General features: G+C 49.3%; 1 protein-coding gene across 4 annotated transcripts in view; it reads left to right on the top strand.

Moving 5' to 3' along the window:
- Positions 1-339: 339 nt before the first annotated feature.
- Positions 340-15405, top strand: part of OCRL (OCRL inositol polyphosphate-5-phosphatase) — a 32270-nt gene continuing 17204 nt past the window's right edge. The window contains exons 1-14 of one of the 4 annotated variants that reach the window (XM_054039599.1): positions 340-431; positions 646-715; positions 3124-3203; positions 5795-5833; positions 7118-7228; positions 7304-7399; positions 7941-8064; positions 8153-8314; positions 9035-9136; positions 9635-9749; positions 11354-11470; positions 11717-11904; positions 13498-13609; positions 14710-14819. In XM_054039599.1, coding sequence (XP_053895574.1) covers positions 392-431; positions 646-715; positions 3124-3203; positions 5795-5833; positions 7118-7228; positions 7304-7399; positions 7941-8064; positions 8153-8314; positions 9035-9136; positions 9635-9749; positions 11354-11470; positions 11717-11904; positions 13498-13609; positions 14710-14819 — 1466 coding nt within the window. In that variant the 5' untranslated portion in view covers positions 340-391. Of the gene's footprint in view, positions 485-549; positions 568-645; positions 716-3123; positions 3204-5794; positions 5834-7117; positions 7229-7303; positions 7400-7940; positions 8065-8152; positions 8315-9034; positions 9137-9634; positions 9750-11353; positions 11471-11716; positions 11905-13497; positions 13610-14709; positions 14820-15405 lie in introns of those variants that run through there. The other 3 variants (XM_054039600.1, XM_054039602.1, XM_054039603.1) reach the window with 3 other exon arrangements.

Raw genomic sequence — 15405 nt, 5'->3', positions numbered from 1 at the left:
TGCATTCATCTCCTGGTGAGATGAGGGCCTTGTGGCATCAGCCTGTGCCTGGGTGGCCCTGATGTGAGCCAGCATGTTCCCGGCGGCTCTGAGGCAGGGGGCCTCGCCTGGCGGGCCGGTGGCTGGGTCGCCCTGCTCTGAGCCCCCGTGAGACGCCCCGTCCCAAGGACATCACAGCTGCGGGCCCAGATCTGACTGAGGCTGGGGCGGCGGGGCAGGGCGGGAGGAGCGGGCGCGGCGCGGTGCGGTGAGCTCCTCCGTCCGGCAGGGGGCAGCGGCCACCGCCGGCCCGGCTGGCGCCGCTCTGTCCGGCCCCGATCGCTGCGCGCTCGGTTCGGGTGTGAGTCGCCGGGAGACGGGGAGTGGCCTGGTTCGGATCTCTCCGCTCTCCATGGAGCCGCCGCCACCGTCCGCGGCCTGGAGCCTCCATGTATCCGCCGGCCGGGAAGGGAAGCCCGAGGGGACCCCGGCGTCTGGGGGAAGGGTGCGGGACTGGCTGAGGGGACCCCGGCGTCTGGGGGAAGGGTGCGGGGTTGGCTGGGGGGGACCCCGGCGTCTGGGGGAAGGGTGTGGGGGAAGGGGCTGGTTGGCTGGCGGGACACTAGTGCCCGTGGCGTTGTTGAGTTCCTTAGCTGTGTGCCTATGCTGTGGAGGTGAAAGCAGGACGGAGGGAGCCCTGTGTCCTGAGCCTCTCCCAACGCCACGGGCAGTGCGAGTGAGTAGCACACACGGGTGCCCCGGCTCCGCAGGGAGGTTGCCTGCCCACCGTGACTCTTGCTCGCAGGTGCAGGGTTGAACACGGCTCCACGCTGGCAGGGACCCTCTTTGGGGCATACTGACAGATTGGAGTCATGGCGCGGCCTTTTCATTCCCCCGCCCTCCGGGGCACATTGGCAGAGTGAAGCACAGGAATTATTCAGTCTTCACCTGGGCTGTGTTGGCAGGGGTGGCTGTGTAGAGGGCCCAACCAGGGGTTAGTGTATTGGGAGAAGGTTGGCATATCCCATGCTATTGTAGGGGGTGAATAGGCTTTGGTGGGACTGTGTTCCTCTCCTTTATTGTTTGAGCATCTCTGCCCTTGCTCTGATTCCATTAGTCTCCCTTACTTCCAGTGTGTGGGCCTGGGTGATTGGTTAGTTCAATTATGTCTTTCTGGAATAGACTCAGCAGCATTATGTGAATATTGTTTCCTGAAGAGAAGTCTTCTGGAGTGTTGCTCTCTGGGAGATGGGGTGCATCAGGGAAATCCCCATGGTGTCACCCCCAGGGTAATGTCATACTGGAGGTTACAGGAAACATTTCATTATTTGCTTTGGTTTTTATCTCTTTATAGTAGTAAAGAAAAGAAAATTCAGATGGATTTTTTTTTTCCCTACTTGCTGTAAGTGGGTAGGCAACTATCTGGAAAGTTTGCAGTGACTCTTGGGGATGCTTTGCTCTGGGTAGCTGAACTCCTGTCTTGCATTTGGAATTAAAATCAGATCATCCCTATGCTCTTGAGTGCTGAGATGGAACTCTTAATGTCAGACTGACAACTATTGTTGTGAGCCTATTACAATTAATAGTTAAAGCTTTAACGTTCATGAAACCACATTAAAATCCATGCGAAAAGAGAAAATCACTCGCGTGTCTGAAAAGGCGATTGAAGGTTTTTTGACTTTTTTTCTTTGAGGAACATAAAGAGGAGAAAATAGGAACTTATATTGGAGCTTCCCAGGAAATGCCCTTTCCATGCAGGACTTAAGGGTAGATCTTCCCTGCACCACATACAAGTAGATGGAACAGCACTGAGGCTTGCTCTACAAACAGATTTTGTGCCAATTTAACAAGTTCACTTAACAAAGTGATTTTTTTTTAAACTAAAGTCGTTATTCTGCTAGTGTGGCTACAGCCATGGTGTTATACTGGTACCTTGTGTCCATATAACTTATTCCCATACAGGAATAGCTTTACCAGTGTAAAGGCCCTTTATGCCAATACAACCCCTCTACTCTGGAGGCAGTTATATCACTAGAAGAGTTAAAGCTATACAACTTTTGTGGGTAGCAAAGGCCTGAGAAATGGAATGGCCCCTCTGCCATCAGCATATTTGCTCTTGGAGTCTTCCCTCTCACTTTGGAGTGCTGTCCTCTAAACCACGGGTTCTCAAACTTCATTGTACCATGACTCCCTTCTGACAACAAAAATTACTACACTACCCTAGGAGGAGGGGACTTCTGAAGCCTGAGCCCTGCTATCCAGGGCTGGAGGGCCAATTCCAAAGCTTGGTGGGGCCAAATCTGAAGCCTAAGGGCTTATGCCCCAGGTGGGGGGCCTGTAACCTGAACCCCACCACCTAGGGCTGAAGCCCTTGGGCTTTGGCTTTGATCCTGGGCCCCAGCAAGTCTAATGCCAGTCCTGGCAACTCCATTTAAACGGGGTCCCGACCCACAGTTTGAGAACCGCTGCTCTAAACAGATAGAAAAGTGGCCCTGCTTCCTGGTGCTGGGTGCCCAGTCAACTCCCCAGCTCCTCTGGTATAGTCTGTGGACCCATGGCCAGGGAGTTTAGCATGCTTCCTTTATCATGTGCGGATCAGGGAGCATTTTTGGGAGCGGTTCCTCCAGATGCATATTTTTGCATGCATCTCCCCATATGTCAGGGGTCGGCAACCTTTCAGAAGTGGTGTGCCGAGTCTTCATTTATTCACTCTAATTTAAGGTTTTGCGTGCCAGTAATACATTTTAACATTTTTAGAAGATCTCTTTCTATAAGACTATAATATATAACTAAACTATTGTTGTATGTAAAGTAAATAAGGTTTTTAAAAATGTTTAAGAAACTTCATTTAAAATTAAATTAAAATGCAGAGCCCCTGGATTGGTGGGCCAGGACCCAGGCAGTGTGAGTGCCACTGAAAATCAGCTTGCGTGCTGTCTTCGACACGCGTGCCATAGGTTGCCTACCCCTGCCGTATATCATGTGATAAATGCTCCTCCTCCCTGTCCCCAGCAACGTAGAGATAGAGAGCAGGGCCTGTGGTCTATTTGGTTCCAGGAGAAATACAGTCATGAGGTCAGCAACACCTTTTGCTCTAGAATCTTTTAGTTTTTGTGCTGTTGTGAGGCTTCTCTCTGTTTCCAGGTTGATTATCCATTCACAGGAAAAGGACCCATCTGACCAGGATAACATTCCCATCAACAGCCGTTTTAGATGTGTGCAAGGTACTGACCCTCCCACACCTGCCCCTCAGCCAGAAATCCACTGCTGTTTTTCCTAGCTGTACAGATGGGGACTTCCCCATGGAACTAAAAGTCAGAACTTACAATTACAGCTTCCTACTTCTTTCTTCTCCCAAACCAGTGTGGCAATTTGGTCCATCTTGATATCAATGTTGATGTGTGGATACTTGGCTAGTTCAGCTGTCAGCATGAAGGATGGCATATGGACCCCTTAGAGGGGTGCGTTTTGGTGGCTCCCATGATGGGAGAGGGCAAAAAGCACAGAACAGGCTGGGTCTCATGAGATTCCAAGTCCCCACAGGACTTTCAGGGTAGGCTTGAGGTCTTGTGGGATTTGGCCTGGGATTTGGAGCCATAAGATTTTTCATGGATCCACAGGTCCGGTGCTATGACCCCAGCTTTGGAACAGCCTCTGGGAGGATCCCATCAGTGAGCGAGACTCCCTAAGGGTCTCACTCTTCCTTGAGGGTAAGCCCTGCAGTTTCACCACCTCCCTGGGCTGGTTCTCTGGTCCTTCAGCACTGCTGCTCCCCATCGTGAGTTCCATTCATTGAGTCCCATTGAGGCAGACCCCTGTACAATCTTAGGGAGCAACGCCCCTCCAACAGCATCTGCAGTGACATTCAGCCAACGTTGTCAAAAACAGAAGGGTTTGTTAGTCAACTGGAATACAGCATAAAAAGTCCTTGGTAAGGACAGAGAGAAGAAAGTTACAGCATTGTCCGTCCGAGTTAGCCCAGGACCCCAGCCAAACCATGTCCCCTCCCTTGGCTCCTGCTCTGACCCTCCGTGTTCAAGTTCCCAGGCCAGTCCCACCTGGACCCTCCTCAGGCCTCTGTTGTCCAGCTGGTCAAACATGGCTGGCTTCCTGTAGAGGGGGTGGGCCATCCAAGGTCATTAGTTGCTATGTGCCAAATGTCCCAGTGTTTGGCTTTGCTATTGCCTTCGTGGACTTGGGGCCCCAACCCCAGATAGCTAGGCATCAGTCACACTTGCCTCACTGGGCCTCCCCAAAGAGCAAACAGCTCTTTTCTCCCACCTAGAGAACAATGCTGCATAAAGGGGAAACTGAGGCACAGTATTCATACAAAAGATTACAGAAAATTCCCACTCTATGACAAGAGCTCACCGGATTTTGCACACAATTTGGAGCCATGAAAAGAGCTATGTGTTCAGAGCCACTTCCTGTGTGCTGGTTTCCAGCAGTCAGCCCACCCTCGCTCTCTTATCCCTGTAGCTGCAGGCTTATCCTAGTCACTGCTTTGGGGTGGGGATGGAATTTTTCCTCATGCCTCCAGATTTGCCAAGGCTGGCTGGCTTTTTTCACTTTCCTCACAGTGAAATCTTGGGTTTGGGGTTGGGCAGCTAGAAGGCACAGTTTGGACCTATGTGAGCGTTGTTTAGTTGTTGCATATTTGGCAGGTGCCCAGTGCTGGAACTTGCTAATTTAGGCTCCAGATCCAAAAAGGTAACATAGTGGGCATTCCAAGGGCATCTCCTTATGAGAGGGGGCATCGTGTCTAGCCCCCTGTGGGCAGCAGGGGCCGGGGAACTATCTCAATGTGCTTGACGGCAGTGCTGCCTTGGGATTGAGGTCCCCTCTTGTTTCAGCCTCTGAAAGGGGGTGGGCTGCTAGTGGGCAAGTGGAGGTGCCCAGAGACCCTCCTAGTGTGATGATTGGCTCTCACTGTGCAGGGAGCCCCCAAGAATTGGCAAAGGATCACTGGGGTGCCAGTGACTGCCCTGGGCTTCCCCCAGTGCAACCTTATGTAATTTGACTAATAAAGTTGCGACCTGGTTAAAACCCATACCACGTGTGCTTGCCTTTTTCCATGCTGTGAGCACCCCAGTATCCAGCATGAATCAGTAGTGACTGAAAATCAGGGGCTATTTGTCCCCTTTTGTGACAATGTGGGTTGGGGAGCCTTGGTGTTGGTGTCAGAAACTACTGCCTGGAATGGCATCAAATGGCCCTCTACTGGCAACTCCACAGAGGCCAAAGATAGTATGGGAAATGGGGTCTGAACGGACTGAGGGCTTGTCTACATGAGAAAATTTACCAGCAGAACTATACCTTATAATTTTCCTGTGATACTTCCTGGGGGAGGGGGGGAGAGAACACTTTTTCTGCAGTAAGTGTCCACAAGGGGCATTATACCAGTGTAGTTATGGTATGTTTCTGCTTGTAAATTTCTCCATGTAGACAAGCCAGAGACTTGTTGGTGGACCTGTGTATGTGGGGAGCTAGCACTGCTGTTACTGCTCATGCTGCACTTGGGGAGTCAATGTCCAGGACTGGCAGGCTGGTACCTCTCATTTTAAACACACCGCTGTATAACTTCCCTGAATTTGGAGACCCATTTGCAGGGGGACCTCTGTCCAGTCTGGCCCAGCCTGAGGGGTCGTAACTCTCTCCAGTAGTGCCACTACTAGTGGTGAGAGACATGGGTTGGTTCCTTTGCTGGGGCCTGGGATCTCCTTGTGTTGAGGGCAGGCATTGTGCTTGTGTTGTATGTACTGAGTCTCTGCTCCTGGACAGGGTGAACTTTCCTGATCTTTCTCTTGTTTTCCAGAGGCTGAAGAAACTCTGTTGATTGATATAGCGACAAACAGTGAGTCTGTTATGATGAGAGCTTTCTTCAACAAATATATCATCTCTCCATCACTGACACACATTCCTTCCTGTTTCACCCACTCTGCCTCCCCCTCTTGTCTCTTCCCCTTGTGCCCTCTGCTCTACCCCTATTGCTGTCCCTGTGCTAGTTATGGATTGAAAGGCTGTAGAGGGTTGGCTGGCTTTGTTACTCTTTTGGAAAATGCTCATTACCACAGGGAGTGTGATCTAAATACTTAGATCAAAAGGTGTCACTTGGCTGAGTTTTGACTTCTCCCTTAATGCTTCTCCCAAAACCCCTCCCTGTGAGCCTGTTTGACTTTTCCCGGAACTTAACTTGCCAGCCTCTCGCTTTCCTGCTTCTGTACTATATTATTGCTCTACTCCGTGCTGCCACAGAAGCAACCCCATGGTTGGAGTGCAGGGGCAGTAGATGATGCCCACATTGGAAGTGTAACCCGATCAGGGCTTCTTAGGAGGTTTTCATACCTTGCAGGGTCGCATGGTGCTTTGCATGCAGCATAGACAGGTATAGGTAGTCTTTACTTTGCTTTGCACAGTGGGAGGTGGATATTAGGAAATACTATTTCACTAGGAGGGTGGTGAAGCCCTGGAATGGGTTACCTAGGGAGGTGGTGGAGTCTCCATCCTTAGAGATTTTTAAGGCCCGGCTTGACAAAGCCCTGGCTGGGATGATTTAGTTGGTGTTGGCCCTGCTTTGAGCAGGGGATTGGACTAGATGACCTCCCGAGGTCTCTTCCAACCCTAATATTCTATGATTCTATGAACAGATGCAATTGATGATTAGGTTATCTTTGTAGCGTGTGGGCTGCTTGTCTTGGGGATCTGGAATCACTCTAATGGTCTGAAAATGTGTGTCTACTGCTACAAATACCATCTTGGATCCCTGTCCCCATTTGATACGGCATTTGGTGCTTGCAGTGTCACTGTTTCCTTTGTGAAGGCAGCTTCCCCTGTTATTTTTGAGTGTCTTTCACACAGCAGCAAGGGAGAGAAGTAGTTTTAAAAATCAGGAAAATGGCATTGGAACCCCCTCCCACCCACAAATTGGTGGGAGTCTCGGGCACAAGGAGGACCCGAGACTGCCTCAGACTCACTTTTTAAAATAGACTAAATGTCAAGATAACAGCAAATAAATGAGGAATTCAATCATGAGCCCAGAGGAGCAAATGGCAGCTAGTGGCTTGTTCACTGGAGGGGCTTAAAGGTCAAGAAGCCAAACCTGTCTGTGTCTTGGTGTGTGTGTTTTGTATGTCTGAAGCTGGCTGCAAGATCAGAATACAGGGAGACTGCACACCAGAGCGCCTCTTTGAGATCCCCGATGAGGAACGCTGCCTGGGGTTCCTCACCGAAGTGCTGAATGTACAAGAAGGTAACCACACTTACAGCCATGTGTGTGTCTCTGGGGCTCAAGAGCAGTTTCTGACAGCAATGTTTCCTTCTTCAGCCCAATCGAAAGCGCCTTTTCCTGAGCACAGCGAGCCAGCCAGCTGGTATCAGGTGGAGAAAAACCTCCCAGCTCCTCCTCAGTCATCTGTTTCAGGTACTGGAGTGAGTCCCACCTCTGCAGTCGCTACCCTGTGTTCAGGACACTGTCATAGGGCCCTTGTTTTGAATAGATGAGTGAGATACATACAAAACTATGGCCTCTGCAGGAGCTTTGATTTTCATTGTTCTTGTTAGGTAGGAGCCTGGTTAGTGCTTTTCCCCCATCCCCCCCACTAACTCCCACAAAAAATCCCACCTCCTGCTCCTAGTGTGGTGTTATCATGGATTGATGTCTTATTGACATACTGTATCTCCCTCTGCCAAAGTCCCTCTTGGTTCATAATTGTCTCTCCACCCCTTTGTCCATCTTCTCACTCTCTGCTCCCCCTTGCCTCTGTCAGCATCTCTTCCCCTCACCCTCTTGGCACCATCAGGGTTGGTATAACACTGCTACCCCTTGCCCCTCCCACATTCCTGTGGAGATCTCTCTTCCCCCTCCTGGAGTTAGGTTGCCCCCTCTAGGTTCTTGTTAAGCTGTTTTTTGAAGAACATCTGCCTGGGCCTCAATCTCACCAGCCAAGCTTCTGTCATTACAGGGGTTCTAGGCTTTGAAGATCATTTCAATGCCATAAGTTTGGAGAAGAAAAGAAACTTACAAAACCAGCAAATGGGATCTCGCCGGGAGCCCCCGCCCCCTCCTCCTCCTCCGCAAAATAGGCAGTAAGTAGCATCCCAGAGCTGTTGCCTTTACTCTCCAGTATCCTAGGCAGTAACCCCAGTTTGAAGTCTATGGTTGTCTCCTGTCTAGGTTTCATCGAGAGAGGGAAAGTGTGGCCAGAGACCAGCCAAAAGTAACCAACACCATGCGCAAGCTGTTTGTGCCCAACACGCAGTCTGGGCAAAGAGAGGGTCTCATCAAACACTTGCTTGCCAAAAGAGAGAAGGAATACGTCAACATTCAGAGCTTCAGGTCAGCGCTGCCCCCAGAGCCATAGCCACGAGGCACAGTGTATGTAGGAGTAGTGAGAAGCAGAGATTTTCCCAGCTTCTGTGGGCTACTGCCTTGAACCCAGCCCAGGTCTCAAAATCAGCTGCTGATGGATGGCCTATGCGAAACAAGTAGTGGGGTTTCAGTCCAGTTCATAGGTGGCCACAGTACAACCCTACAGCCATCATATTGGCACTTCCCGGTGTCCTTATGGGTAATCGCAGCCCAGGGGCTGGGGGTTGAATTCCCCCAAGCAGAACTGAGGCATGTTGGCAGAGGTGCAGTAACGGGAGCTTGCACTGCTGTTGCCCATGCTGCATTGTCCTATGAAGACAAAGGGCTTCATGGTTGCCAATCTGGTGCCTTTTTGCCAACATGGAATTCACTTTCAGCATGCAGAAAGCCTGGTGTGTATCATGTAGCTAGGCCCCCAGTGAGGTGTCCCTTGCTTTGCAGAGCTTTGTGACATCCTTAGTACATTAGAAATGTGCCATGCACAGAATTCTCTGTGTTTTACAGTCTTTGACAGAGCTCTTCATGTTATGTGTAGTTCAGACTCCTTAGCTAGTTCATGGGCCTTTTTACACAGGACCCTCATGCAATTCAGACACTCCCTGTCTTGATGTTGTGTGCATTAGAGAGTCTGGACCTATTCAGTAAAGCCCTGCCCCAGCAGCATGGCTGCTCTTGTGTGTATTGCAGGTTTTTTGTGGGAACGTGGAATGTGAACGGCCAGTCTCCGGACAGTGGATTGGAACCCTGGCTAGTCTGTGACTCAGACCCCCCAGATGTCTACTGTATTGGGTGAGGCGTGAACTCCTGTTCACTTACACATACACATCTTCAGTCTCACTCCCTTCCCTTGGACACTGGTGGATTTTATTTATTTCAAATTCCAGGCTTCCTAGTGGACTCCAAACTTTACACTGGTGCCTAGCATGTACCCTGGGACTCAAAAGGGAGGGGAATCTCCTTCACAGGGCTGGAGTAGTCAGGACGATGCAAAGAAGCAGCCAAAAGTCAAGTAGATTTCTTGAGCTAACAGAGACCCAGCTCATCCCCGCCATTAGGAAAGCAGGCCAGACTAATGCCCCTCAGGGAAATGGTCTCTGGAAGGGGCCAGTAAGACACTGCAAGAGAGCCATGGTGCCTTCTTTTGAGCTAGGCCCAGTTGACCTTCCTCCAGGAATGACCATATTGAGATTCAGACTGGACCTCCTGCAGTGCCATCTTCTGATGGGGGTACAGAGGGGAGACTGGTTTGGGGGAGAGGGGAAGTGTCCTAAATAGACTTGTTTTTAGTTTCCAGGAGTTGGACCTCAGCACAGAGGCTTTTTTCTATTTTGACTCTGTGAAGGAGCAAGAGTGGCTGGCTGCTGTGGAGAAGGCCTTGCACCCCAAGGCGAAGTATAAGAAAGTAAGTCCTATTCAACCATCTCCTCTGGCATCCAAGCTGGTGGGACTGGGAAGGGGGGCAGGAATGAAGCTCACACTTTCCCAACTCAGATCGTCCATATGTCACCCAACCAAAATGGCCAAGAGCAGAGTCCCCAGGGATGTGTACCTGACACCGCTAATGGAATAGTTTTCCAGGCAGGGAGAGTCACTGTGGGACTAGAATAAATCTGGAGATAGTTGTAGGGCAGAAAAATCCTCCAATAACACCTCCCTGGCCATTTGGTGGGTGCCTCATGAGTGGGGCAACAACAACCAAAAAATGCCTCCAGAGAGCTGACAGGACATGTACTCAGTGTGAGATGTGCGCCCTCCTACAGGCAGGCAATAAGAGGCAGAGGTAGGTCAAATTCCACGTTTGCCTTGTTCTGGTAGCGCCGCAACTATAAAAAACAGGTGTATCTTGTTCTAAGGAGCCAAGTGAATAGCTTTTCCTTGAAGGAACAAAATTGCTTGTATAGGGGAAGTTAGCTGGGAGACTGTGCCTTGGGAAAGAGTAACTTTAGTTGTAATGTTGCTAGCTGGCTCCTTCCTGACGTGTCAGGACTGAGTCACTACAGCTTTTCTTGCTGGCGTAGCAGGCCTTCTGGCAGGTGGCTCTGTCTTAAGACATCAATTAATTTCCCCTTTCTCCTCCCCCACCATGTTTTGCTGTGACATCCATGCACTACTATTTTTTGTAGAGCCCTGTGACACAAGTTACAGGTGCGGAAAGCAGGCAAGTTGAGCACTTGGGGAATTGATAAAAGAGGCCTGGTCTCCCCCCTCTTGCGTTATTTAAATTTAAAAACAGTGTTCTCCATCACATGTATAAGGCTGATCACACAGGAGATAGCTGCAGGCAAGGTGGAAGTGACTGAAATCATAGATAAGGTTCATGGTTAAAGATGCAGAATTCAGAATCCTGCAAAATATTACAATGTCTCTAGCTCCTCCTCCAGTGAGGGATTGTAACACCTGCTGATGGGGCATTTCTGTGCACCCTCTTGATGTGGAGGTTTCCTTCCCATTAACATTAATAACACTTTGCACTTCTCTAGTGAGCATTTCAAAGCACTTCACACTGGCCAATTATGCCTCACAACCTACTGAGCTGGGGGAAGTAACACCCCCATTTAGAAGATGGGGAACTCCTGGACTGGGAGGTAAAGTGACTTGCCCCGAGTCACTCAGAAGAGACCGTGGCAGAGCCAGGATCCATTCAGCAAGAGATGGTGCACACAGGTGCCATGTTAATGGTTGTAGGATGAGTTGAACAGTGGAGAATGATCTCCTTTCTTCCATCTTGCAGAAGGAGCAAATGCTCTCTGGGAGGCAGGCAGTGCGTAGGACCCCAGAGATGCTGCCTGTGGTGCCTGCAGGTCAGGCATATCTGACTCTGTGGATGCTTCACTTGCTGGCTGTTTCCCCTACATTGAAATCACTCATGCAAAGAGTTGCGAATTTAAACAGTGAGCTCCACTGCAAGTTTGTTGTACTTCTGTATAAGCACAGGGGGTGAGAAATCAGGGATTGCATTACAGCTGATCTGGAAACTCATGGAATTTTTATTTATTTATTTTGCAGGTGCAGGTGGTCCGTCTGGTTGGGATGATGCTGGTTGTGTTTGCCAGGAAGGATCAACTGAGTTATATCACAGATATCATGGCAGAGACTGTGGGGACTGGAATAATGGGGAAAATGGTGAGTGCTCTTGGTCAGTGGGTGCATGGCCTCTGAATAGCTGACTCTGGTGTATGTTTGTGTGAAATGTGGTCTGTGGTACAGTGTCTTGCCTTACTCTCTCATCCCTGCTGCCTCTTTTTCTGTCAGTATGCCTCTTGTTTTCATTGTCTCCGTGCCTTTCCCCAGCTCTCTCCTGTTCAATCTGTTACCCAACCTCTTTTGTATGTGTTTGTGTAACAGTCTCACCAGTAACTCTGTCACCAGGGTAACAAGGGCGGTGTGGCCGTGAGGTTTGTATTCCACAACACCACCTTCTGCATCGTCAATTCCCACCTCGCTGCTCACGTGGAGGACTTTGAGCGACGGAACCAGGATTACAAGGATATCTGTGCCCGGTTAAGCTTCCTGCCCCCTGACCAGGGCCTGCCTCAGCTGAGCATCATGAAACACGAGTGAGTCTCCAATTCCACATTCCTTCTCCAAAATCTGGGAAATCTTAGCTAGAAATTGCTACCAGCAAGAGCCCAAGTGTAGACAAATCTGCAGATTAATCGACAAGGTGAGGAAAATGCCAGAGTCTTGTCTACACTAACACTCCTGTTGGTGCAGTTGAACCAGTGATTGCACTGGTGGGCAGTGTTCTTGTAGTAGTTCACAGGGCCAGCCTGTCTCTAGTACCCTTCCCTTGCAAGAAGTCTGTAATGTGCTCATCTCAGCAGCTGGCACTCTTGAGTCAAAGGCTGATTATTACATAGTTGTGGAAAACCTAGGGTGTTTCTAGAACAACAGACAAACTGTGGGTTTTATTCCAGGTTTTTCTGGTTTGTTCATTTTTGAGCTCTTGTTACTTGGAAGGATTTACATGAACAGCTCTCTCAGTCTGAAAGGTTTTTGATTCCAGAAATGGGCTCAGATTTCAATCTGTGAATATAAATGTTGTAAAAGGCTAAGAAAATTGAGTGTGTCAAAGTTTTTGTTATACCTGTTGGGAAGTGATGAGAAGGCTATAGGACTGTCTGAAAGCCTATGTCTGAGGGCAACAGGAAGAGTCATTGGTGTGGTGATTGCAGAGAGGGGTGTGATTAGCGTGTGGAACAATGAGATAGGACAGCCAGGAGCGCCACCAGCTTTTCTGCCGCCCTAGGCGGCGGAAGGTCCCGCCCCGAAATGCTGCCCCCCACAGAGGCGGCGGAAGGTCACGCAGCCAAAATACCACTGTGGTTGTAGCACCCTAGGCAACCGCCTAGGTCGCCTGAGGACAACTGCATTTAGATCTTTCTGGATTTTTAAGAGACCTGCATGTGCGTCCTACCAGCTCAGCATCAGTCTGTGTTCTCAGCATAGATGCATTGGGTTGGTCAGATCTCGGTAATGTATTAAGTACTGGAAAAGCAAACAAACTGGTAGACTTGTATGGGATCCAAGGCCAGAAGCAAAAGGCCTAACTGTTCTTATGTATGCCTTACAGAAGTGCAAGCTTTTCCTTGTGGGTGATGTGTGCGCCTTGTGTTGGTGGGATAAATACCACTGCGCAGTGAATCGTGTTGTACCTCTTATTTGTTTCATTTCATGAAAACATTGGTGGGTTTTACCACTTTGTTTTCAGGCTGAGGAAAAACGTCAGCAGCCCTTCCCGAGAATCGTGGTGGATTCTCCATCACTGGCATTTTTAAATCAGGATTGGCTGTTTTTCTAAAAGATCTGCTCTGGTTCACACAAACATTATTGTGGGGCAGTTCTCTGGCCTGTGCTGTCCAGGGAGTCAGACTGGATGGTCACAATGGGCCCTTCTGTCCTTGGAATCTCTGAGTTGTTAGCTAGCTAACTGCTCGATTCCATATAGATCACCCACCTTTGGGATGCTGTCTCTGTAGACACTTACAGGAGTGGCAGCTACTATCATATTTTGATTCTCTTATCTGTTCTGTTGTGCTCTAGCTATCCCGAGAGACCCCCTTTTCAACTTGACATCCCCATCTCTCTCTCCCAAGGGAGTTCTATATGAACTGTGGGCTTTTCTTTTCCATGTTTGCCTTTGTGTGTAGTGTTGTCATCTGGCTGGGAGACCTAAACTACAGGTTGTGCCTCCCTGATGCCAGTGAGGTGAAAACTCTGATCAGTAAGAATGAGCTTCAGAAGCTGTTGACATATGACCAGGTGAGTGAACTTCAGCCATGTGGGTCAAATTGGGTCATCCTGTTTTAATATATCTCTGCGCTTGGGAGGGCTGGCATGTATCCTGTGGTGACGAGATCTAGACTCTCGGGTGTTTTTGTTACTTGCCGTTTTAGTTCCCATTAAAAATATTAAAAAGTGTCTCTGGCCGAAGGATGTGATGTTTAGGCTGTAGGAATGTGTATGAAAGCTAAGAGATACACCCTGCATGCTCAACAGCTCCTCTCACCAGCTCTTGAGGACAGAGGCGGAACAATGACAGAGGTCAGTCACAGCTCGGAGGGACCCTGGAAAGTGTGTTGCAGGAGCACTGGAGTTTCCTGCCTGTAACTGAGGCCTTGTGTGCTCCTCAACAAGCTGGACCTGAGTTCTGTGACGGGCCTGGGCTGTGCAGTATGTCCCTGCAGCACATTGGAAATTCCAGGGCAGCGTTAGATACATTTCAAAAAGGAGGGATTATCCAGTGAAACACAAAAGGAACAATACACTCAGTGCAGTGTCCCTCAGAGCATTTATGGTGATAGTAACTCTGACTTCATGCTGCCTCTTACATCTTAATTTCCAGGATGCCACAGAATTTTGTATTGAAAATAACAAACTGAATTTTTGATGCTCTTAGAGGAACTTAGGAGCTTTTGCAACTGGATAGGAGATTTATGAGAGCTGGTTTGGCATTGTCAGCCAAGTGCACCAGCTGTAGGTTTCTGCTAAAATGATCACCAGTGAAGTAGTTAGCAATGGAGTTGCTTAACTGTCATCATTAGGTTTCAAAGTTAACACTTGGTTGAGATGAACAGAGCAGTTCATATCTCTCTTGTCTATTGGTTCATGCTGTCTACATACTCAGGCAGGCCGCACTATGTCAGTTTGCACCTGGTTTATCTTTAGAAGGTTTTCTTTGCACTCAGAGTAGCTCTGTTTGTAATGAATGTGTCTGTCTGGGGGCACGGTTCTGTCAGAAGGGGTGGGTTCTGTGACAGAGTCCATGGCTGTGGAGTAAAAGGGCCCTGCCTGTAACTCTGCTCTGCGGAGTTGTGAAGACTTTGCTGTTATGCTAATAGGCTGTACCTTTTTGCCTCTAGTTGAATATTCAGCGGACTCATAAGAAAGCTTTTGCTGATTTCACAGAGGGAGAAATTAAATTCATCCCCACGTACAAATTTGACTCTAAAACAGACCGCTGGGATTCCAGGTAAGTCTGTTGATGATGGCCTGTTAACCTGTGATGCCAACAGTATCTTGCCACACAGCTTCTTTCCCTGGCTGAATTATTAGGCTCTGATCCTTCTCCTGGAAACACGTCTGGAACCATCAGCATCACATTGAGTAACCTAGTGGATCCCTCATAAATGGACTAGACATTACCTGGGATGGAACTCTTTGCTGATGCAGAATGTCAGTGAGGCTAATGAATGAAACATACAGTTGATATTCCTCTGAGAGGTGTGGGGAGTACCTCTGAGGACCGAGAAACAAAACAAAAGGCACTTGAGGGGTTAGGAGTAAGTGCAGATAGTCTCAGAAAGAGTCAGCTTTGCTGTAGTCTGGTGGGCCTGGAGACAGAAGAGTCAGCCATGCCGAACTCTGGTTTAGCCTTCAGCACAGGCTCTTTGATTCCTCTGCCACACAAAGGCAAGAAATATTAACAGGAGACAGAAATGACAGTCCTGACCTAGGCTGGCACTGCAGGGTCCTCTTCCCCCAGTAGCTCAAGGATCATGGACCTCCCTTAGCCTCAGGGGCACCACGGGTCCTACCTGCCCCGTTGCAGCCTTCTG

The sequence above is a fragment of the Malaclemys terrapin genome, chromosome 9, assembly GCF_027887155.1.
Source record: "Malaclemys terrapin pileata isolate rMalTer1 chromosome 9, rMalTer1.hap1, whole genome shotgun sequence".
NCBI lineage: Eukaryota > Metazoa > Chordata > Testudines > Emydidae > Malaclemys > Malaclemys terrapin.
The sequence above is the reverse complement of the archived record's forward strand: the minus strand, read 5'-3'. Positions and strand labels throughout refer to the sequence as shown.